The sequence below is a fragment of the Corvus brachyrhynchos genome, unplaced genomic scaffold, assembly GCF_000691975.1.
Source record: "Corvus brachyrhynchos isolate BGI_N302 unplaced genomic scaffold, ASM69197v1 scaffold4, whole genome shotgun sequence".
NCBI lineage: Eukaryota > Metazoa > Chordata > Aves > Passeriformes > Corvidae > Corvus > Corvus brachyrhynchos.
Window position 1 is genome coordinate 5518851 of NW_008237878.1, and position 25590 is coordinate 5544440.

The following is a 25590-nucleotide window of genomic DNA, read 5'->3' on the forward strand; positions in this document are numbered from 1 at the left end:
TGTGTGTCCCCACCTCGCAGCGCGGTCGCCTGTCCTGCCCTCCGCTCCCCCACCCCGAGGAGACAGCCCCCCCAGAACAGCGGGGTTCTGCCCCCCCAGCCGTGCTCAGGCACCCCTGTGATGAGTTGTGCCCAGCCTCTGGGGGCTGCGACGCGCTCGGGCACGAAGAGGGGACGCAGTCCCAGCAGCAGGGGAGCGGCCGCGGGATCCCCCATCGGGAGCCTCTCGGAGCTTCGGGAGCATCTAATACCCACCCCTGGGACACGGCACCCACCGCCTGCACGGCTGTCACCGGGCGGGGGGGGGGATGGTGTGTACGTGTGTGTAACATGCAAACACACACCTGTTCCCGTGTAAATGTAAGGCTGTAGCCCGATGGAAGCTTGCAGCTAAGCCGTCTGTAGATTGGGGTTGGTATGTATGTTACGTGTCTGTTACAGATGTGTGATATCTAATAGTTGTTATTTAATGTAATAACTACATGTAAATTTACAATAAATGTAAGTGCATGCATACACATAAAGACCTAGCTATATATTTTACAAATATTTACAAATATGAAAATTTAAGAACAATATGTGTGGGTGGGTGGGTGGGTGGATGTGTGAGCAGGGCTGGGCAGTGAGTGCACTGATCTCACTCCGGCTGTGTGGCTGGGAGCAGCAGAGGGATCTGGCACCAATCCCCCGCCACAGAGAGCCAGAGCTGTCAGTGAGGGCTCCTCTCCCTCCCATCCAAAGACAGGGCAGGGAATGGAACACACACGTGGAAATGTATGGAGGTATGTGAATAGAGTGTATGGGGGAGGCTGCTTGTGTGTGAGAGAGAGAGAAACACAGAGAATGGGAAAAAAGAGCCCCAACACACAAACATTCTGTCCCCACATGAACATCCACACTTACATGGACACAGACAGGAGCCTTGTTCACACACATACATACACACACACATACATACATACATACATACATACATATCTACAGCGAGAGTGTGACAGGTTCAGAGGCAGTTCTCTCTTGCTATATATACACACATATTGGCATATATAGAAACGGGGGATGAGCGAGTGAGCGTGCTGTTCAAACATCCTCACTATGCACACACACAGAGACATATATGCATAATGTATGCAATATATATTGATATGGGGATAAGCTCTCATGCTCTTCTCTCCTGACCTCTCTGTGTGCACACACAAATACATGCACACTACTCTCTCTCACTATGTACATCCCTATATGCCTGGAGACACAGACACAGTGAGTGAGAGCTGTTCACACACGTTATTCTCTCTTGCTGTCTATAGGTACATGTGCATATATACTTGAGGAAAAGAGCAAGAGCTATTGTCTCTCACACACACATTTTCTATCACTCTCTCTCTCCCTGCCCTATATAATTGTGTAATCTCTGTATAATTCTTTCTCTGTGTGAGATACATCGTAGAGAGCAAGAGTTTTTCTCACACACAGAGGACTGGCTTTGTAAAGACACGTGTACAGAGAGTGTTCACACACATATGAATTTATACAAATACAATTAGAGAGAGCATTGCTTACACACCTTGTTCTCTGTTCATAGATACGCATATATATATACACCTATATACTGAGCTGTTTTCACACGACAGTCCTTTCTCTTCCTGCATAGATACATATATATGCATATATACATTTGTACTCTTATATACTCAGTTGTTCACACTTAATTTTCTGTTCACACGTAATTTTCACAGAATATATAAAGTTAGGGGAGAGTTGTCCACACACACAGTTCTCTTGCTATACACACATATATACATGTGTATACAGAGAGGGTAGAGAGCTGTTCACACACGTAATTTGCTCAGTACATGGGTATACAAACATTTATTTGGAAAGAGAGCTGTTGAAACACAGATTCTGTTGTGACACGTATATATATACACTTCTATGTGTAGATAGAGCTGTTCTCTCACATATTTCTCTCTCTACGTATTTATACATACATGTATAATTAAGGAGAGAGCTGTTCACACACAATTCTCTCGTTATATATAAATAAATGCATACATTCTTACACACACACAGCTGCTCACACTGCAACAGTCTGTGAATAGTTCACACTAACAGTGGTCTGTTCACACACATTCTCCCTCTTGCCATATATTTAGACATATATAAATAACAAAATGCATGAGAACAATTCATACACACAAACACAGCTTCCATGACTCTCTTCGCCCTCCTCCCCCCCCCATCTATATTCTCTGGGATGCATAAATACATGCATATCTATGTGTGTATGTTGATACAATCTCTCTCTGTATGCACACGCATGGGTAGAGATAGTAAGAGCCATTCTCACACACAGTACTCTCTCTTGCCTTACATATGAATATATAGATGCATATATACATGTATATACAGATTGTTCATGCACAGTTCTCACTCTATATGTCCATATATCCCTACATAATTAAAGCACATCCTGTTTACACAGAAACACTATTTTCTCTGCATTGTACACATACATATGTACAGTTAGTGAGCTGTTTTCACACATGATACTCCTCTCTCTTTCTACATGAATACATATGTATGCATATAAACACACTCATATATGCTGTACATACAGAGAGCCTGCTTTCCTCTCACATGCACTTCTCTCCCTACAGATATATGGATATACTTAAAGAGCTGTTAACCCTCACAGTTCTCTTCCTATAGATGCACACAGATATACATGTTTATATACATGCATGTATGCAGAGAGACAGTTGTTCATTCATGCAATTACACAACTCTCTCTTGCTACAGACACGTGCACATGCTCCATACATGTATATACATATATACATGGATACTGGGGGGATGAGGTAGCAGGTATGGTATATATAATATACAAAGTATTATATTTATATATTATATAGACTATTTGTATATTTATAGAAGTGCATATATACACACACTGAAACAGCTGTTCAGAGAACTGTTCTCACATACAGTACTCTCTGACGTATATACTCTCTGTATGTGTATACGTATGTTCTCACACACAAAATGCTTTTTTTGGTAATAGATAAACCTATATACATACATATATTTGTGTATATATATAAACTGTTCACACAGAGAATTCTCTTTATATAAGCATGTATACATACATAACTGGAGAAAGCACTGTTTGCACTCATATATATATATATACAGAGCAAGAACATGTGAGCTGTTCAGAAATGTGCATAATTCTCTCACCACATGTATATACATAGATACGTGCTTAGAAAGGGATGAGAGCTCTTTGCATACAAGTTCACCTGAAATATATATACTTATATACATATACCCACACATAGGTACATATGCATCTACATAGAGAGAGTTGTTCTCACACACACACTTCTCTCTTTCTATAAATATACACACATATATGCATATATACTGTGTATGGAGGGGAGAAAGAGTGACCTCTTCATTCACCTCTCTCTGCATGTATGTGTGTGAATATAACTATAACTATAACTATAAATATAAATATACACCAGCCAAGTGTTCACACCAGCACACAATATCTTTTGCTGTATGTCCACATCCATATGAATATATTCTATCTATTATTACATATACAATTAGAGATATTCACACGCACACACTGTATCCCTAAAGGCACACAATGCCCTTTCTCTCCCCGCATGCACATATATACATATATACATACAGTGAGATTGTGAGCTGCTCAGTCTTTCTCTTGCTACACACACACACGTGCATATATACATATATGAAGCATACATGCACTATTCACACACAGACAGAGCATTCCTCAGATCTCCAGCCACACACACTTTATTTAAACATTTAATTACACGTGTAACTAATTGTGCATGTGTCTATTTTCTGCCGTTCTTCCCGTCTTTTCCCCCCAAGAGGGAGAGAAAGACCTACACAGAGCATGGTAAAAAATATCCCCATCACATCCCTCGCCCTGTAAAAGTGCATGTGGGGTATCTGTGTGTGTGAGGCTTTGGCCTTTCCCACCCTCTCTTCTGCCCCCATGTATGGTATCTGGGATGCATATACAGTGTGTGTGTGTGCATGTATTGATCTAGACATATATTCTCTGTCTGCATGCATGTGTGTTTATGAAGAGCAAGTACAAGGGAGCCAGTCATTCCCCCTCCCAACTCGAACACAAATATACCCATATCCATCTCTACATCCAATTTCTTTAGATATTTATGTGTCTGTATTTTCTTTCACTTTTTTTCTCTCCCTCCCCCTCCTCTCTTTCTCAAAGAAATATAAAAATAGCTAAACTACACACATAGAGCTGCATGTAAATGACCCTTTTATATAAAAAACAGATAGAAATAAAAAAATAATATACAACTATATAAAATATTTAAATATGTATGAAATACACTCAGAGAAGTGTATAAATAGTAAGAAAAATCTCTGTGTGTAGACAAAGAGAAAAAACCCACACCCACAAAAATACAAGCATATATGTATAAGATAATTTAAAATGCGTCTGAATGTGTGTGATCATCTCTGTCTCTCCATGTATGGGGGCAGTAACTAATACATGGGCATACACACCTTTGTATAGGTGTATATCCATGTAATTCACATTTAGATTTTCTTATATAAATAAAGTATATATGGGTGTAGTCAGATCTATGTGTGAGATAATTTTTTCTCCTCCTCTGAGTGTATATATGTATAAGAAGAAAGAAATACTTCATGCTTCATGTGTGTACATGGGTAAGGCTGCAACCACGTGTGTCTCATAAATAGAAACCTGTAACTGACTCGTGCTCTGTCTCTGAGCCTTGGGAGATTTGCCTGTGTAATACAGCAATTCACACACGCACAACTCCGTGCCTGTGCTTCTTTGTGCTCTCCTGCTTCCCTGCTGATTTGCTCTCCAGAAGATGTGTCCTGGTGAATAAATACACACACACACACACACACACACACACACACACACACACACACACACTCCTGCTGGTGTAAATGTGCTTGAGAATGTAAACAGCAAACACACCCTTGTTTGCCTAAAAACATTTGGTGTACCTACAGAAACCCGAGCATGTTTTTGTGTTTGTATGGCACGTTTCCCCTGGCTCTGTGCGGGCGGGGGTCCCTGCACACCTGGCCTGGGGCTGCGGCGGAGCAGCCGTTTGGGGCTCCAGGTGTGCGGGGCTGGGGCTGGCACCGAGCCCGCCGCGGTGGCTGCGGCAGCGGGCCCTGGGCTGGCAGGGGGGCTCCTGCTGCGGGGTCAGGGCAGGCTGCAGTGCAGGACACGTCCGGCCCCAAAGCCCAGCCAGGCGCCACTGCCAAGGCGTGCAGTTTTCCTGCCCCGGGCTTCGCAGCTTGGCGTCTCCGTGCCGCTCTCCACGTGCCAGCGCTGGTGCTCGGCCTGGAATTCCTTTGACGCTGCTCCCCCCACGCAGCCCCTGCAGCACAGATGGGGTTGTGTGATTCCCCAGCTTTCATATTTGCACCTCGCACAACACAGCTGCCTTCGAGCAGCTCCAGCCCTGCTGGGAGCAGCCGCCACCGCCAGGCCCCACACCCGCCTGCCCTGCCGCAACCTCGCTCGGGTTCACCCCCTTCACCAAGCCTGAGCTGGCTGGAGCTTTTCCTGTTACACGCCGGTACGGTGGACTCGGGAACCGACCCCCTCCCCTCGCCCAGCTAGGCTCCTTCTTCAGGTCTTTCCCTCTTGTCCTGCCAGGACCTCGGCAAAGAGCAAAACCAGGCCTGAGCTCAGCTGCCTCCATGAACCAGCTGAACGCCCCAGCCTCTTCCAGGGCTGGGTTTCCTCTGGGATTCGCTCAGCAGCAAGATCCCCTTGCACCCTCCTTATTGCACCAGCAACAGAGGGCATCAGAGAAGTAAAAGCCATGAGGCTCCAGCGGTGCAGGGAGTGGTTTTAAGCATGTGTGTTCCCTGCAGCAACAGTCAGTCCAGCCGGCTTCTCCAGACCACAGTGATTCCTGCAGAACACCAGTCCCCATCTGTGACACCACCACCCCTGAGTGTAACAGCAAGGCACCAATTCCCACGCTGCTTGCCTTCTGCACTGGTTTTTGTACACTTGTGTGTATTCCCACCTGTAAAAACACTGAGCTGTAGGTGGCAAATGGAAACATCCCCTCCCCTTTAGCATCCATCACATCCTGTAGCAAGGAGCCCCACAGCTGTCCTACTCCATCTGGAGCACTCTCCCTCTGCCTTGGGTTATTGCCAGTTTATCTGACTGGAAAAACATTAAACACAGGGTCTCTTGAGGGCTCAGCCACAGCCCTTACAGCCTCAGCTCCACCACCCAGGGCCAAAGCAGGCAGAAGGCTGCAAAGTTCAGACCATCCCCTTTTCCCAAAACTTCAGGGTTATTGTTCCCCCCTCCCCCAGCTTGGCTTTCCCCACACCGCAGCTGTGTCCACAGAAAACAAGTGCAGAGCAATGCTTTAAATGGATATGAGCAGAAGGTCCAAGTCTTTCAAAAAGAATGTAGATAGAAAAGTGGTCCCACCAGGACACATTGTGAGTGCAGCTATTTGAGACTGATGTGGACAGCAAAAGCGCAGTCAAGTGAGAAAAGCGTGATAGGACAGCACCATAAAATAGGATATGGAGCACAAAGACCTGTTAGAAAGCTCTTGAAATAACTGCCCTCATTTCTATAAACTCTGTTTTCCACCTTCCTCTGGGTACAGTTGTCAGCTCAGCCTTGGTGAGTGCAAGCAGAGGGTCATGCCCATCATCTAGAAATTCCAGGCTTAACTTTTGACTAGGCTGGACCAAGGCTCACTCCAACGAACCCCAGGCCAGCCTTGCTGGTAAGCAGGAAGGGCTGAGCCTGTTCTTCTCACACAACCCCTCCCAGGGGAGGGCAGCAAGAGCTTTAAGAGCCTGTCCCAAAAAACAAAGGCTGTCCAGGACATGCCCAGAGCATGGCCGAAGGACTGTGCTCACTGAGGGATCTGATCCAGCACCATTCCTGTCCCTGCAAGCAGCTTCCAGAGAAGCAGAGGGGTAACTCTCTAGCAGTGCCCCAGCCAAGCAAGCAGGGACAGCTCACCCCACTCTCAAAAAGCAATCTGGAAGACACAAACTTTATAGTGAGGAAGAAGCACAAATGTCCTTCAGTTATAGCAGGCATTGGCTTGCTGGAATGGTGACTGAATAAAGGAAAGAAAGCATGTTAGTGGAGGAAAAAAAAGAGAGTCAGGAACAGGAATAAACAAGAAGGTTTGTTCTTGTTAAGTTTATTGGCATCATGTTTGTCTCTTTACATAAGAGCTCACCCTACGTACTAGAATGTAGACCTCTGGAAAACAGGTAGAAGGGCTCCATTTAAGCAAGCTACAAACGCAAGAACAAATACCAGGAAGAAAGGAAGAGAGGAAAGGGACTAGATTGCCAAGTTTTTCCATACCAAAAATCCAGATTAGCAGTCAGTAAGAAGAAAGGGAAGATTTGTAGTCCAGGTCATTCATCAAGAAACAGCTACCACACCCCAGGTGGGAGAAGAGCTCCTTCCACAGCACAAAGAGCCACAGGGACACCTCAGCTCCGGCTCCTCACGCTCGCTCCAGGATGTTAGGAGTTAAGCAGTAGGGGAGGTGAACAAATGAGGTCATTTCATAGCCGTATTTAATTTTAAATCCAATAATCCAGTGTGCATATCAATGCTGTTATGCAAATCTGAGAATTTAGATACAAGGAAGCCAGACAGATTTTTCCAGAAGATGAAGCCTTTTTGGCCTCAAAACAAGAAGGCTTACATAGGTTCATCTCTACTGTACAGAATACCTCCTCTATCTGGACTCTGCATTGCTAGCACACTGCAGGTCACAAGTGTCCTCCTCACTTTCTACACAACCTGTGTTTCAGTACTTGAACATGTAATTCAGGAATTTTACACTAATTTATACATTTTTAATTGGTTGCATATATTAACATGTACTATAAGATTTTTCCTAAAGAAGCATTACATAATACATGGATACTGTAAAAAGATCTGATTAGTTAAAAGTAACAAGCATTAACAGAGATACATACAAAACTCAACCTAGTCAGACTGAGTGCTGAGCTTGCAATGAACTATGGGTAATCAGCCTTTCCAGTTGCAGCCTTCACAGGGGAAAACACGAGACAGTTAAAAATGTATGTAACTTGTTACACAGATTACCTGTAAACAGTTTCTCTCCATTGGACACCCGGAATTAGATTCAGTTCCAAACATACATAAGAGTTTCCATTTTAAACTAAGAGAAAGGTCTGTTACCATGAAGTGTGATGTGGATGGTGTAGGGACATGAGCTCTGAAGTGCAGGACTCAGATGCTCATGGGAGATGGGTGGATTTTGGCAGCTGGAGATGCAATTTTTTTTTTTTTAATTTCATTTTAAACACAGAAGAGGGGCTATGTGTTTGAAGGCCTAAGTGTGATATTCATTTGTGAAGGACTGTGCTCAACCCCTCCCTCTCCCCTCAGCAGCTGCAGCTCTCCGCAGAAGCCTTCGCTCGGTCAGTCTTGTCTAGTTTGATGGGTTCAGGGAATTCATTGTAAAGCTCCACTTCGGTTTCCTAGTGGGAGAGAAGGAGGAGTTAATGCCTCAGCTCTGCAGACAGTTCCCAGCATGCAAGGAGCTGCTCTTGGCTAGGGCAGGCTGGGGGTGAACCCCAGGCTGCCCACAGCACCAGCACAGGGCTGCACATTGGCCCCCTCCCTACCTGTTTAAGTGCATTTCGTGCAATCGTCTGGAAAGCTTGTTCCACGTTAATGGCCTCCTTGGCACTGGTTTCAAAGTAGGGGATGTTGTTTTTACTGTAGCACCAGGCTTGTGCCCGTTTTGTGGTGACCTGGGTGGACAGAGAGCAGCATCACGACCTTCTGCTATGCAGGGAGGGGTTTTATTTTCAGAGCAAGGCCAAAGACACCTCATATCCAACCTGAGCAGCTCTGACCTCATCAAAGCTGCAGCCTTGATACAGAACATAGGAGACCACTGCCCACCACCAGACAGACCCAGTCCCAGGGCAAGGAGCACCATGCCCTAGGGAGATGAAAGCACAGAGCACTGGCTTGCTCCTATAGGAGCATCAGCACATCTGGGGGAGGAGAAACAGCTCCTCTGCCCGCACCTCCCCAGGAAGCTGCTGCAATCCTTCCACCAGTGGGCAGGAGCATGCTGTGCACAGGGGTCTGACCTCTCCAGGCACAAGAAACCCTTCTCTGGTGGCAGACAACATCTGAGCCACTCTCAGGCACCTCCCACTCCCATTTCTCAGATAACCCTCCCGTGGTTCCTACAAGGTTTCCCGCTCCAGCAATTTCTCAAGAGGAGGTTACCAAGGCCCAGTACTCACTTGTCTGTTTTCTAGGTCAATCTTGTTTCCCAGCACAACAAAAGGAAAGTTCTCAGGATCCCTTGGACTGGCCTGAATGAGGAATTCGTCCCTCCAGCTGTCTAGGGTTTTGAATGTGTTGGGGGCCGTGACATCAAACACCAGCACACAGCAGTCTGCTCCCCTGTAGAAGGCAACTCCCAGAGACTGAAACCGTTCTTGGCCTGCTGTATCCCATATCTGGAGCAAAAGACAGGGCAGATAAGCCAGCTCTGCTCTGACACAGTCAGTCTGCAATTAGGGCATTAATTCCAAAACTCCCCACCAGGCATATGTAGTCCCCAGCTAGGCAGATAGCAGCACCTGAAGGCTTGGGAATTTCTGTAGGCACTAAGCATCAAGAGCCAGAAACACCTTCTAAAGATAGTTGACCCTTTTTGTGTTCAGCCTCAGCCGAAGACATATCCTTGTTCTGGGCAAGCAGGACATGGGTATTAGAGTCAGCAGGTGACCTGCCTGAAGTGCTTGGACACACTGGGTACCAGCAGAGTCCAAACAACTCTCTGATGGCTGCAGCTTTTGCTGCCTTGCAGTCAGTTTCACCATGGAGAGATGAAAGCTTCAGATACCAGAGACATAAGCAGGCTGGCAGGTTAACACCACACCCATAGGTCTTGGGGCAACACAAGTGGTTGACCTAGGGAGTCCTTTCCCAGCCCTTTCCAGTTCTTGAACCCTAGGAAAGTGAATATTTCTAAAAGATCTAGTTTACTGACAGTACCAAATGCAGCTTTTTAAACAGGGCCTAGCAAAGCTGCTCTTGGCTGAACCCAGATTAATCTTTGCCTTCCCTTGTTCAGCCCAGGCAAAAATTTGTAGAGAAGGCCAGAAGCACTTATGTCTAACAATTTCAGTGTCAACAAGATTCACACCCAGTACTCTGACCCCTACACCACTGTGGGCTGCAGCAGGGCAGATGCTTCCACACAAGTGGGGTGAAGGCACCCCTTGCAGCAGGGAGCAGAGTCCCTCCTTACCTGCATTGTCACTAGCCTGTCATCCACCATCACCTCTTTTGTCAGGAAGTCTGCACCTATCGTAGCCTTGTACTGGTTACTGAATTTCTTGTTCACATACTGGTTCATGAGTGATGTCTTTCCCACCCTGCACAGGAACACAAAAAGAAAGACTTGGTAGGCTGTTTCTACAACAATGTTTGAGTTAACCACCCTGAAGAGAACATTCCAGTGCCCTTCACTTTCTTTCCATAACCTCCTGCCCTTTCAACCAGGGAAGAAGCACCCACTTCTGCAAGAAGGGGCCTGCACACCAAGAGATGTTGAGGCACCAGCTGAGTAGGAGCATTAGCTACCCAAGGATACAAAGGATTACATCCTGAGAAACCTTGCTCCCCCATCACTAGTCTGATCCTTGGTAAGGAGCAGACATTATGATCATAAAGGCAATTTTGGAAGATGAAATGCTTCAGAGAAACCTATCACAAACAGTAATCTTCAGCCTCTGCAGGAGGAGGAGGAGGAAGAACAGACAATCTCAGATGGCAACAGCTCACAGACACATCTGCTAGGCACCCAGAGGTGGAGATCCTCCCCAGAGAGCAAGCTTAGAGGCTCACATGCCCTCTGTGTGGCTGAGAAACACTCCCTGAACAACAGCTTGCTGGGGACAGTGGTATAAATAAGCCTTATGTCATGGGAATCAGGTTACAGCCTGCACAGCAAGTAACCTGTGACAGCAGAGGAGACTCCTTGCTGAGAGCACAGAGCAAAGCCTTTCACTGCAAGGGGCAGGCTCCAGCCAGCCCAGAGAAGCAAAGCAGATGGCTTGGTACAGACTATGTCTCTGACAGTTTTAAGAATTCACCTAAGAACACTTACTAGTGGTTTTTTGTGGTTTTTATTTTTTAGAAGATTTTTTAAGTGAAACACATATTCCAACAGCACATGTCCTCCTTGCAGAAAGCTATTAAATTCTGCTACTCCAGTGGTCTGCCCACCATACTTTCCCCATTTAATATTGTGGCAGGATTTCAAGACATTAGACTACAGGGACACATTCAGGACAGAAGGCAGTGAAGAGTTCTTAGACCTGTGAGGTAACACAGCTATCAGGGGCTGTAAAATCTCTCCTCCCAGCACTGCTGATTTCTTACAGTGCACCCAGGCTCCCACTAGTCAAGAGCACTGCTCTAGCCAGATACAGATTAGCATCTTAAAGGCTCTTCCACTTACCCAGAGTCTCCAAGGATGATGACTTTCAGTAACACTTTCTTCCTAGACGTCATCTTTCACACTAGAAAGGAAGAACAATCCCATCACAAAGCATTAGTTATGTCATTCCTCAAGAAAGCAAGCAGCAAGTTTAGAGTCTGAGAAACCTGACTCCCAGCAAGGAGCCAGCAACAGGCAGGGCCCAGCACTCCTGAAACCAGACTCCAATTCAAGGCTACACTCAGCACTAACCAAGTGTCTGCCCACTGTACAGGCTGGCCCATGTCAGACCAGTAGTGGCAATTTAATACCAAGAGGGAGATGAGCTGAGTGCCTGTCCTTTATCAAGACCCTTCTGAATCCTATTTCCAGGCCTTTTGGTAGATATACTGGCACAGGCCATCTCCCTTGACTTGAGGCAGTGCAGTAAATCATACCAGCTCCCACCATAGGCTAGTAATTCTTACACATGCCACAAAGTGAGAGGTAAGCAGGCAAGTGTTTAATACCACGCAAGCTTTTTTGTGCTGTTCAGTAGTTTCCCAGCAAAATATATGGAACAAAAAAAGAGAAACATTTCCTCCATCACGAGCTTGGATAAGTGGTAGCTTTCTCTAGCAGCTGTGCTTTGTGAAAGTACTGAATCCCAAGGATGTGCTGTGGTTGAAGCAGCTGCAACAGCCACACAGGGCAGCTGGCTTACAAAGCAAACTGCTACCAGACTCTGTGGCTTCTCTGAGGGCACAGGAGGCTGACTACTGCCACCTCAGCTTTGGTGTAATAAGGTTATAGTGACAAACGTCAACATTCAACCTACTGATGGTCATCTACTCCGATAGCTGATGAGTTATAGCTGTGCTACTTGACTTCGAAGATCCTTGAAAACAGGCTTTGGTATTAAACCCTTATTTATGGACTTGCTTACCCTAAAATTCCCATCTTGCTACACCACATTCATTGCAGCACACAACTCCTACTCTTCAGGAGCTATTCCTGATTTTCACAGCTAAGGAGGCCTTTGCTTCTACAGCAGGGATTTATGTCTTCCAAGCAGCTTGATCCTATGTGCTTCCTGGCATACACAACAGCCTAAGGTGCTAGATAACTGCACCCACTTCACCCCACTACTACAGGAGGCTCCAAGCTGTAAAAGCCCTCTTACTAGATGCAGTCCAGTTCCAAAAGATCTTAATAATCTCAAGCTTTGAGGGTTAGAAGACATGAAGTGCTTTAGCCTTTGCTGCCAGTGAATGCTACAGAAGCTGAAGGAGCACCCCTGCAGCCACTGTAGTAGTGATGCACCTACAGCTACACCTTGCTGGACTGCACCCAGCTCACAGTCACAGGGTTGGAAAAGGCCTCTAGAATCATCCAATGGGTTCAACCATTAACCCAGCACTGCCAAGCCACCACTAACCCATGTCCCTCAGTGCCACAACTACATGACTTTTAAACACCTCCAGGAATGGTGATTCCACCATTGACCTAGACCACCTGGATTGAAAGGGGCCCAGGCAGCACTTCTACCAGTTCCCTCAGCATCCACCCAGAGAGTCTTGAGTTTCTGTCTAAGTCATGTAGCAGACCTTTTCCTCATCCTTTGTCACTATGTTTCCCTCCACATCCAATAAAGGATGTGGATTCATCCCCCTTAGCTCTCCTTTTGTCGCTAATGTATAAAAACACTTTTTATTGCCTTTTACAGCAGAAGCCAGATAAGTGCTAGCTGGTCTTTGGCCCTTCTGGGTTTTTTCCTCCATAAACTCATGAGATCCTTGAGATGCATCTAAACAGGGCTCAGTGCTAAGGAGATAACAGCCAGGGGCTGTGGTGTGAGCAGCAGTGACAGGTCACCAACAGGGCTCATGCTACCCTTAGATGGGTGTTAGCAGATGCCAGAGAGCATGTGCAGGACAATTTCTCCTGCAAACACCTCTCTTCTTCCAGTGGACTGCACAGTTCACTGATCCAACTGGCAGCCCAGCTATGCTCACCGAGATAGAACCAGCTGAAAGCTGTCAACAACACCAACATTTAGTTCTGCTTCTGCTCTTGCCCAGATCTACACACCATAGCTTGTCTCTCCTATAGCCATGGGCAGAACAGGCCACAGAAGCTCCTTCAAGCAGTCTGCATCTCCTGCATTTGCAAAGCATGTAACAAGTGACACTTTTGCCAACCAAGCCAGAGACTTTTGCAGCACAAGCAGCCCAGATGGAGCAAGAAGCAAGTGCACAGAGCTTTAAAACTGCTTAAAGACAGCTGTGTACACTGAACTGTCATGAAAAACATCTGCATAGGTTCAGGTCCAGTGCAAGTCACCTGATTTCCTCAGGACAGAGGAAAACAACTCACCCAGAAGTGGCTGTGCCAGAACTCAGCATGCTTCTGGGAACTGCTTCTATTTTCCTCGGAGTGTTTCCAGTATCACTTGCTGCTGCAGCTCACTGACTCCTGGTATTTGAAGCAGCTTTGGACAAGCTGGCATTAGTTCTCATGCTTAGGGAGGGATTTGCAGAGCCCTAAATTGCAACACTAAATCACACTGGATGCTTATCTCCCAAGTTCAACATAGCCTGAAGTCCCACTATGAGGGGAGGGAAAACTGCTCTGTCAAGATTCATTGCCTTGGAAGTAACTCAGCTGTGCAGCCACCTGCAGACATAGGAAGCCAGGCTGAGTCAGAGCTGACACTGCCTTCTTGTCATAGCTGACAGGCTACCCAGCAGTGTGAAGGGCTGTCACTGCCCCATCAGCACCAGTCAGGTGAGAACCTCGGCTTCCATCCCAGGTGAGGCAACGGATGTGAGCCACAGCACAGGAGGAGCTGCTGCAGCTTCGTATTTGGTATGGGCCATGAGACAGTGAGGAACTCCAGCCCTGCCAGGGACCAGCAGTGGACACTGACCAGACTCACACCCATGTTCTACCAGCCCTGACTGATGCTGCCTTGAAGCCCAGCCAGCTGATGGGCAAAGCCCTCTTAATAATCTTCTCACTGCAGGTATAAACAGATGAACGCTTCAGTACATCTGCTTAGTACAACAAGGAAACACATCTTCAAGTCATGTAGAAACTGGTTGACTTGAGATAGGCTGCGGTCCCACTGACTCAGCACTATTTTGCACTATATAATGCAGCTTGTCTTGCTCTCTGGTATTTGACACAATTACTCCAGAGCAGCACCCTCTTGAGGCACACATCCTTCAGATGTGAGTGTGAGAGCTCACATGGGGCTTGTGTCCACTTCTGGGAGCACTTCTGAACAACACCTCCTTTTTCAGAGATATCATGAAGAAAAACCTGTTCGTTAAGATTTGATTCAAGACATCAGCTCTGTTTCACACTGCATGAAATCTTTTGGAGTGAGGTCATCTGCATGACTGCTCAGAACACAGCCTACAGCAGCACACCCAGCCAGCCCTGCTCAGGAGCCACCAGACACTCCACATCAGCCAGGAGACCAGTCAGCATCATTCCTCCTCCTGGCTTAACTAGTGCCAAAGGAATGACACAGCTGTCTCTAAAACAGGAGAGGAGTCCTTCCACTCCATTTTTAATGCCTATCCTCTAAGCAAACAAGCCATTACAAATATGCTGACCCTCAGAAAATTAAGCTGGTATAGCACGCTCTCTCCCACAATACTGTTATTACCTTTAAGGCTCACCTGTGGGAGCAGCAAGGGAAAATCCCTAACACCTGACCTGCAAGTGTTACTGGCTTAGCTGATCTGAAGGAGTCAAAACCCATCCTATGAAGCTTCATAGCACTACAGCTCAAATGCAAGAGCAAATAAAGCCTATGCCAAGTCTAATTAGGTTTCTCTAATTGTTGCTTCAGAGTACAACTATCCTTTCCCTTGCTATATTAAGACAGCTGCTTTAACTCAAAGCAGAAGTGGATGGTTAAGAATTCCTTAGAGACGTTCACATGTGTCAAGTCACAATGCAGGCATTTTAATATTAATTGGGTTGGTACAAGCAAAGAACAGTAGTAGCTTGCATTGATGGCTCACCAGACCTCAGATTAGCTATGCTTTACAGAAGCAGGCCTTGCAAAAGGAACATTCTAAGTTGCTCATGGACAGTTTTAGTGTGAAAGCATCCAGCCCTCAGGGGAATCTCACCTCCATGGAAGACACAGCTCCCTAAGCAGCAACATACCCATACCAATTTTGAAGTTGCTGAGCAGTGTTTACTGTTTCAGCTTTGCTATTGAACAGTTTGAGTCACAATCCTAACATGTCTATAGAGGCTGGAATGTTTGACCAGGAGTTCCCTGTTCCTACAGCTATCAGCCTGCCACCTGCACCTTCCACCAGAAACCAGCTCAGCACTGAAATAAGGATGTTGAACAGCACCTCTTGCCTTGTGTCCTCTCTCTGCCAGGAATATTTAACACCACACCAACAAGGCACAGAGTGGTAGGGCAGCAGGCATCGAGCAGAGTTAAACTCAGAGTGGCACTTATGGATGCCTAGTTCTGCTCCCCTGTCCCAGCATACAGCACAAGAGTAAGCAGGTGTCCCACAAAAAGGTGTATTTGAACCAGAAGCACTGCAGCTCTGTTCTGGGTGCTGTGGCTGCTAAGCAGAGCTGATAAGCCCGCTATTCCACAGGACCTTTAGCAGAAACACCCACCATGAACAAGCTGATGTGGACAGATCAGGTCTCCATTATGGGCTACCACACACTGCCACACACTCAGCACAGTGACCAGACAAGAGCTGCCCTTGTGTACTGGAAGAACCTTCTGCCCTGAAATGCAGGAAAAGTGTCCCAAAATGCAGCTAAGTGCACTTTTGACACAGAAACAGCACCTCTACTAAATGTTCTCTTGCATGGGGGAGGCTGCAGACCATTATGTCTCTGTACTACAGAGAGCTATTTTTATTCCCTCCCTCCCCCTTTACTGGGTTCTGCATTTTTTCAAGGAAACTGAAGCTGGAAATATGATTCAGGACCAGCTCAGTCAGACTGAACCAGTTCCCTCTCAAAAGTAGCAAGTTCCCTAGCATATTTGGCCCCTCAAGGGCTTATGTCGTCTTAGATCTTCAGCTGCTGAAATGAGATGGTCACCAAATGTTTATCCTGTTTTTAGAGGGCAAAGCACACCAAACAGCCTGGCACATACCACTTGCCCCCTGGTCACACTGTACCTTGCCATGGTTTAGCTAAAGCTTTGAGTAGATACACGAATTTGCTCCAATTTTTCAGCTACTCTGAAAAAGCAAGGCCTCATCCTGAGAAAATGCATAGCCTGTTATGGCAATTAGTTGACCAGAATCACAGTTCCTGGTTGCAAAATGTCCAAGTGGTACAGACACCCTTAGTACTGAAGCCTCAAACTCCAACTGCAGTAGAGCCCCAGACTGGGCTGAACATGCTTTACCAGTTACAATTCAACAACATCTTGGTTCCCACTGGCCAGTCACACAGACATTGCTAACACGATGCCAGCCAATACAAAGCTACAAGTAACTGCCTGAGCAGTTCAACACAAATCTGAGACCAACAGATACCAACCTTTAACGTGTCACTTGCATTCTCCTGAGAGTGACACAACAGCCCACAAGGAGGACAGAAGTCCTATCTTTTCAGCTGGGCAAAAGCACAGCAGTAGCCAGAGGACAATCAGCAGGGGCTATTAATTTCATATCAACATGGCTTAAGAGATGCCAAGCTACCTTCAAGGAAGAAACTAGAAATAAGTCTGCCTTTGATGTTTTTGACTGCTACAGAGCCTGCATATTTTCCTTACCAAACTTGGGTGCTCTACAGGTAGAGCATGTATCCAGCATCCTCACACTGATGACTACAACACAAGTATAGGAAGTTAAACAGTAGGTTGAATCTTGCACTGACAAAGGCTGCACAAGCAGGACAGTACTCCCTTCCACTCCCACAACAGGACTACTAGGAGCTCAGCTTCTCCAGCTCACTGGAAGATACCATCAAGGAAAGCCTCACATTTAGTGGGGACACTTGCGTCTAAAACAGAAAACAGGAACATCTTGTCATTCAGGCTGAGTACTTGCAAGAACTGCTGTCTGTAAAAAGGCTGTTTGTGAGGGCAATGGGCTCCTACAGTCCATACAATAAGAGGTGCCTTCAGGCCTCACAGATGCACCACAGAGCAGCAGTCAGTTCAAGTAGAGCCCACACCAAAATCAGCTGGCAAGATATTCCTCTGACAGCTTCACTGAAGGGTACACTCTAGCTGCTGTTCTATCAATACCATCTCAAAACTGATTTCCACCTCCTTCTTCCCAACACATTTATGTTGCTGTTCTAACCAATATAGTCCCTCCTCCGGGTACCCAGCCAAAAGCTCAAGCACAGCTCCTCACTCCCTCCTCAAGAGGAGCAGCTCGGCTGCCTGCTACTTACTGCAGCTCCACCAAGAGCAGGCTGCTGTCCAGTTGGTACCCTTCCCAGACAGCCCTGTGAGGCAGAAATTACCTCTGTTCACAGAGCTGGAAGCCTCAGCTACAAATTAATTTTTGATACCTTGTGTAAAACATTATATAGCAAGCTGTCAGGTGTAAATATGCTGTCCAGTATATCCCACCCCCATCTGAGAGCTCTATGCCAAAAGCTTCACCTTCTTGAAGAACAGCCTAGAGCTTTAGATGCCTGCTAGCACACTGACATGGCTCAGATCAAAATAGAACCTCAGAACATGTTTCAGTATCCCAGAGGAATTGGCTTTTTAGACTACAGCTGTCTGCAGTAAGTTTGCACCTCCTTTTGAGGGTGGAGTTGCAGCCTCCAGCGCTGGAGCGGTTGCTCTAGAACCGAGCAAAGCTCAGGAACCAGCACCAGCTCAGCAACATGGCTGCAAGCTCTGTTCACTGTCTGCTTCAACATGGGCACCAAACCAGCGTGAGTGCTAAAAGCCAGCTGACATGGTCTGAAGTAGCTCCCCGATGGAGCTGACACCAGGCCTACACAAATATTCTGCTGCATCCTGTTCATGGGTAACATGCTCTTAAGACAGTTCTGTGCTAAAGGAAGAGAATGATGGGGCAACATGCAGCTTGGAGAAAAGGCAGAAAACCCAGCTGGGAAACAGAAGCTTTAGAACAGTTTTGAACATAATAGGTTCTTGGTGTGATCAAGGAAGCTCCAGAGACAGTGCTGGGTAAGACACTCCTATCAGTGGTAGTAAGGTTTTAGCATGCCTCAGGACATCCCCTCAATCCTCAGCTGAAGGCTCTACCACACATCCCTGATGTGGGCAAGGACTCAGAACTCACTGGAAGAGGACATGCCAACATCCAGCTTGCCAGAGTCCAGACAACACAGGGAAGGCAGAAGCAATGCCACTGGTAGGAGCCATGTCTGCAATGAAATCACAGGACTTGCACATGAGAAGGGGTCTGCCCTGCCTGAGATCTCAGCTCAGCTGTAGCTCCCCTAGGGCTGAGATTTGGAGAGCACTGCATTTCTGAGAGGCACTGATGCATATGATCAGCCACGCTCAAAGCCCAAGTTCTCAAAGCCAAGCTCTTCAGTCCAAGCCTCACTGATTCACAGCCCTGTTACACCTCCTGGCATTTCTCCAGATCAGAGTTGTCCTATGCTGCACAAAGTTTAAATACCAATTGTGGAACTGAACAAGATTTTTGGCTGTAAAGCTGCCATAATGAATTGTGACTCTACGCTAGAAAAGTCCAAACTACATAGGACTAGACCTCACCTCTAGTGCCAAAAACTGATCTCTAATCTCTACTGGTTTAGACATCACAACAGCCACCTTCTCACGAGGAGGCATCATGTTGATCTGACTACATGGTTTGCAAGTGGGAGCAAAACAAGCATGAAAATGCCTTTGCTTACAGTACCATGGCAGATGTTTCTCCATGTTCAATCAGACCAACAGTGTGCTTAGGAGCAGTGGGAAAGGTCTGGAAGACATTTCTTGCTGTCTACAGGAACACTGCTTTGCCCAGGCTGCTGCTTAGCCTAAGATCACAGGAGCACGCATAGGATCTTCCAGGTGATAAGCACCCTGAGCCAAAGGGGTGGAGGGAAGGGAGTGAAGGAAATGTCCCCAGGGATGCAGCCAGCTATGCTGGGCAGCCACCTTGGGTGGATCACTTTGCTCCTCGATAACCTGAGGATGATTTCCATCATCTTCACAGCAGGTAGCAGGTATGGGAGACTGTAGCTGTGGCAGGAGAGGAGTCCAGGAAGATCCTTTTGGAGCTAATGCCACACACTAACAAGACCAGGATTCCCAGGAAGAAAGCCAGGGCTGCTGAAGTAGAAGGCTTCAGCTATAGGAAGAGAGCTGTGCAAGAAAGCCATACCCAGAAGCTTCACTGAAAGCTGGATGTTTCCAGTCCTGAAGTTTTAGTCCACCTTTTCCTCCAGCAGCTAAATGGCCCTTACACCACAAAATATCCTTCTCCCAGGACTGGACAGACATACCCTAACAGACTGATAGCAAGCATCTTCTGCTACCCTTCTCTTGGAGGCTCAAATCATGTCATCATTCAAGAATCAGTATTGCTGTGCCCTGACCTTCCAGGAAGGAGCAGCTCCCCTGTTGAATCCTACAGGACTTCAGGTAGTTCCCAGCAGATTTCCCCCAAGGATGAAGCTGCTACAGGAACAGACAAGCTTGCTTTAACACCCCTCCCCCTTTATCAGAGCAAGCTCAACTTCCCCTATTCTGCCCTGGGGGAGACAATCTCAGGATGTGGGAGGAGAGTTGAGCACATAGCTGGCTGCTGGGAGACACTAGGCAACAAGCCATGTGTCTTGACTAAGGGCCTTGCCTACGCAAAGTGCTGCAGCTACACCAGCACAGCTTCCATGATGCCTCTGCCACAACGGCCTCCTTGGTGGACAGCTTTCCAATCAGTAAAATAAATCTTAAACTAACTGGAACACAGCTATAGTGCTCATACAGTCCAGTTTATACAGCGGTGTCTGTCAGCCTTTTGGCACGTAGCCACCCAGCTAGTGGAGCCACCCAACAGTTTTAGTAACCCTGACATGAATACCAAGAACCCAGCACAGTTCTCACATCAGGCTATACCCTGAGTGACAATTCCCTTAACTGCTTTCTATAAAACAAGCACAGTGCCAGAGGCAGCTGAGTTTTAATCTGTGTGTCCAGAAGATAAGGCTGCCCAATTCAAAATGTTCTAAGTTAGCCAGGCCACTGACAAACAGTTGAGTTGTTAGATTTTTACCATATCTGACAGTATTTTTAAGTGCTCAGATTAATTTCTAGTTTTGACTACAGCTTTCTAAGTTTCCACACATTCCTGTCATGCTTTCGGTTTCAGAAACACAGATAGATAACTTTTGCAGTAGTAAGCAAACCACAGATCTTCGACCTTGTCAGTGGTAAACAAGCCTTGTTTATCCACTCCTGGCTGCCACAGTTCCTAGAGGCTGGGGGGGGGAAAAAAGAGACTGAAAGGAGACTTTGACCAAGTCAAATGACAGCCCTTAGGAGGTCTGCCAGATCCTGTAACTTACACCTGATATTCAGGTCTGAGAGTGAATATTGTGTGTCCTGCAGTATGAGAAGCTTGATAGAGGAGACAGGACAAATACTGATGGGAGCTCCTACTAGCAGACTAGCAGATGTAGTGAAGTACCAGACCAACACTAATGGCAAAAACCTCACTCCTCCTTCCAGGAGGTCCTGTTCTCAGTAAAGAGTCTTCTAGAGAGGAAGCTTTCTCTAGGGACAGGTTGTAATCTAAGAACTACACCTTGATCTGTGAGCAGAACCCTTGATCCTACACACACTCAATACCTCTTACTATGCTAATGTGGTTTGCAGAGCAGGAAGGACAAGTATTTCAGTACCAGGATGGGAGTGTAACATGTAGCTTGCCATGACAGCTGAGTCAGTGACTAACAAGGAATTCCTACTGCGGATACTCAGTTTCACACTCATACTTCATACCCTCATACCTCTTGCATAGATCCTGCATCAATACTTTGCCATGTCACCTATTCTCTTGATGAAGTGCCACAAAGGTCTGATAAAAACCTCACTTGCATGGTGAGATTAAGAGGACTCTGTGGGCAAATGCCATCTTGTTAGGCGGGGGGAAAGGTTCAGGCTTAGGCATGTTTCAGCTAAAACCATCTCACTGCTCATGCTCGAGACACTGTCACCACCGTGCCAGTTTGGACTCCAGATATCATTACCCATGTCTGGGAGCCGAGTGACTCAGCCCACTTGAGGGAGACAAGCACCAGGCAGGTTACTTTGAAGAGGATTCTGCTTCCAGCTGGAAAGAGTTCAAGGGCTCAGCACAGACTTGTTAGATAAACTGGTAGCCCCAGTAACCAAGGTCCAGGTACTCCAGGCAGGTTGGCTCCAAAGGCAGCTCCAGCTGCTGGCCTCCACTTTTGTTCACCACTTCACTAGTCCACCTTGTCTGTCAAATGACAGAAGTTAGAGTATATAGGACAGACTCAAGAAAAATTAAGAGGATCTACTCAATTTCATTTAACAATTTCTGCTTGAAACTCATGCAAGTATAGTGAGACACAATTAGTCACCTTAAATTGGCATTTTAAGTGGTTATACAGAAGAAAGAGCAAATCACTCACTATATCAAGTGCCTTTAAATCATACAGATAGAAATCTGTGCCATAGGTTTACACTTCAATCCCATCTCAAAGGCAGTGCACCCCCTCCTGAAGCTTCACTGCCCTGTGCAGACAGCCGTGGCCCCAATAACAGGTTTCCTGGTAAGGGAAGTCAAGGCTATTTGAGATCAGCTGCAAATCAACACACTCCAGTGGCCTTGATGAGCTTGCTTCCCTCCCCAGGGTCATTGACCATGAGGTAGCAACAGCAGTGTTGACAAAGCTCTCCCACAGACAGAGCGCTGGTTGCTGGCACCGGAGAGGAGGAGCAGCCTCGCAGGAGCAGCGCTCACAGCAGCGATGACATCACCAAAGCAGATCTCCGCCAGCACAAAATGCAGCAGCACGCTGGGCTCAAGAGCTGCATCCCCACCAACAGAGAGCAAAAGCAACAAGCCGGGAGCCAGAGGGGAACCATGTGACACAGGGGTATCCCTTCACCACCTGCTATTTCTGAGCAGCACATGTGCAGTTCCTGACCTTGAGCGCTCATTTGCAAGCTTTATTCAAGGTGCATTTAAAGAGAAATGGGACCTTCGATCGAGCCCCTCACTGCAGAGCTAAGCACGGTATATTAACTATTGTCATTCCATTAATTATCCATACCTAATTCCATTTTGAGATGCACAGCATGTGTTTGGATTGATGCTGCAGAGAGCGACCCTTTTATCCCCACAATCTCCGATCACAGCTATATCTGAAGGCAGACTGTTACACAGCAACTACAAAAGATAGTTTTAGGAAGCTGCAGAAGGAAGCCAACTCAACTCTAACTCATCAGGCAATTAAACTGCAATTATCAAGATAATGCTGTGCAAGAATGAAGTACTTCAGCATCTGAAGGATGCTAGACTGCTGTCAGACAAGTAGCACATGCTAGTGCCCAACCAAGTTCAGCATTTAGCTAAGGTCTTAGCTGGACTCCCTTCTAAGGAAGCAACAAGCTTTAAACTACTCTACTGCTCTGCAAGAGAATCTTAGCTCCATCAGGCCTTGGTAACAGGGACTTCAGAGTAGGTCAGGTCATAGCTAAGGAGAAGACCAGAAGACATAAGGAAACACTGGTAACATACAAGGTGAGGGTTCTGTACTTGTTTCACAAAGGCTCAATTTACTTCAGTTACTAACAAAATTGCTGTATTCTAGAGGCAGGGACATGCCTGTGAGTACCTGTGAACCCACATCATCTACCAGTTTCAGAGAATGCAAACATCCAAGTGCCCTATTTATAGCCCTTATTCTCAAGCCAGGTACCTGCAAACCCTCTCTCATGATGCAGCATTTAAAAACACACCCTAATCAAGCACAGACAATTTTGTTTACAGCCAAATGTTAAGTTCTGCATAAACTAGTCTCATTTTCACACAGAAGTCAGACCAAAATCCCATACATGTTAGAGACAGAGCTATTTATAGTTTTGCACAGATGGTTTGATTGTAATTGTCATGTTTCCTCAAGGACAAGCTTTGCCAGAGATTTACTCCAACAGGTAATTCTCACAACCTTCCAACACAATTGTCTTAAAACACGAGCTTTAAGAAGGTGCTGCAGAAAATAAATCTGGTAACCCTCCTGCTTACAAGCTTTCATTCTGAGTAGCAAACCAAGCAAAGTTGTATCTTCCCCAGGTCACTTCAGAGCAGAGCTTGAACATTCTCCACTTCAGTTGAGGATTTATCAATGTTGTGACATGTCTGTGCTACTCAAAGAGTCTGATTCCCTGGCTTTAGCAGGGGGGCCAAGATACCTGTAGTGCAGACTCTGCAACACAGTTATTTAAATTCTTAACTTGGCACCTTGAAGGTACAACTCAGGGTGTCCTGCTCCCCACCTCTTCACTCTGGTGACCAGTGACAGGACTAAGAGAACAGCATGAAGCTTTGTTGAAGCAGGTTTAGGCTGGATATAGGGAAAAAGTTCTTTACCCAAAGGGTGGCTGGGCACTGGAACAGGCTCCCCAGGGAAGTGGTCATGGCCCCACACCTGACAGAGCTCAAGAGCACTTGAGCAACACTCTCAGGCACATGGTGGGATTGTTGGAGGTGTCCTGTACACAGCCAGGAATTGAACTGCAATGATCCTTGTGTGTCCCTTCCAACTTGGAATATTCTGTGATTCTGTGCTGAACTATTATCAGGGTATTTGAGTTTGAGGACAGGGACCACTGCATGACACCACAGGGAAGAACGTTTAACACAGTTACTCCTTTCCATCTTATCAGTTATATTTTGCACTGCACATTGGGAGAACAAGAAACTGCTATCAGATTTCAGAAGTTTTCCTTTTAGAGGGGTCAGATTAACCCATCTTAACAGCTTTTCTACACCAGATGTAGAGCATTAATATAACAGCACAAAGAAAAAAGGAAAAAAAACCCAAAACAAATAAAACAAAACTAAAAAAGGCAGTGCTTGAAAGTTAACAGTATTAGAGCTGCTTTAATTCTGAGGACTCAGGCCAGGCATGGTGGGTCCACTCATTAGTGCATGGAGGGCAAGTCATGTGTTCAGTCAGCTGTCGGGAGTCACAAGGGGGAGGGGGAGAGACAAGTATACTTGTTCTTCCTGAGTAAGTACAGCAACGGAGCCTTGATTATTTAACAAGGAATATTCAAATGACTCCACCCACTTTAACCTCAGATTCAGCTCCTGAGAGAGCAGGGTACACCGACTCCAGCAGCCTGGTTCTACTGGAAGCACAGCCAGGCTGCAGCTTCTATTCACACACCACTGGTACCACCACAGCCTTCAAGTCACAGCCAGCCAAACACCGTAGCATAGGTACTTAAGTACCATTCCCCTAAAAAGAGAATTCACCACTTCCCACAGCCCCAATTTCTACATGGACACAGAGTGTTAGGCACAGGCCAGCCGGTGACAAGTACTGGAAACTTTAAAGGTTCCATGCTGGCAAGTATCAAAGAAAGAGCAGCTTGCTTATAGCTGGGAAGACTTCGTTCTGTCATGTGTTCTCAGTTTACATATAAAAACCTCATACACAGGTCACAACAGCTCTGCTTATCAGCAAACACGTCTACTTTTCCAGGAGATAATGCTGAAATCTCCAGCTTTGAGAACAAAAGGCTTGGAGTTACTAGGTGAGACATACTCATTTTGATGCTGAAGTTACCTATCCTACTTCAGATTAAAACTGCCTTTTTACTACTAAAATAACCCCTCTATTTACAGGGAGTGCAATTGTCTTAAATACAACCATCAAGCATTTCCATATTTGTTAATCTACATATATATATACGGAAACTAATAATGCATCTATCAGTTAATTTACCTTATTATACACTTACAGACAAAAGCACTTCTAACATCCACTCTAATACTTCTTAGGACTGACTCAGGCTTTACACACACCAACAGCTACTTTCGCAA

General features: G+C 46.2%; 1 protein-coding gene across 1 annotated transcript; it reads right to left on the reverse strand.

The window, feature by feature from the left end:
- Nucleotides 1-7242: 7242 nt before the first annotated feature.
- RAB7A (RAB7A, member RAS oncogene family) lies at nt 7243-11703 on the reverse strand. The gene is made up of 5 exons (XM_008632229.2): nt 11597-11703; nt 10382-10508; nt 9366-9584; nt 8730-8858; nt 7243-8582 (listed from the first exon to the last, which is right to left on the reverse strand). Exons 1-5 carry the CDS (start codon nt 11647-11649, stop codon nt 8487-8489), a joined length of 624 nt encoding a protein of 207 aa, XP_008630451.1. The 5' UTR covers nt 11650-11703; the 3' UTR covers nt 7243-8486.
- Between the last annotated feature and the right edge of the window lie 13887 nt (nt 11704-25590).

What these genes read in the sequence shown, in the direction of transcription:
- RAB7A (XM_008632229.2), bottom strand. Translation starts at nt 11,649, where the DNA reads ATGACGTCTAGGAAGAAAGTGTTACTGAAAGTCATCATCCTTGGAGAC. An exon ending in ACAGGCTAGTGACAATGCAG is followed by an intron (nt 9,585 to 10,381) that starts GTAAGGAGGGAC and finishes CTTTTGCTCCAG; the next exon opens with ATATGGGATACAGCAGGCCA. An exon ending in TTGACCTAGAAAACAGACAA is followed by an intron (nt 8,859 to 9,365) that starts GTGAGTACTGGG and finishes CTGTCCACCCAG; the next exon opens with GTCACCACAAAACGGGCACA.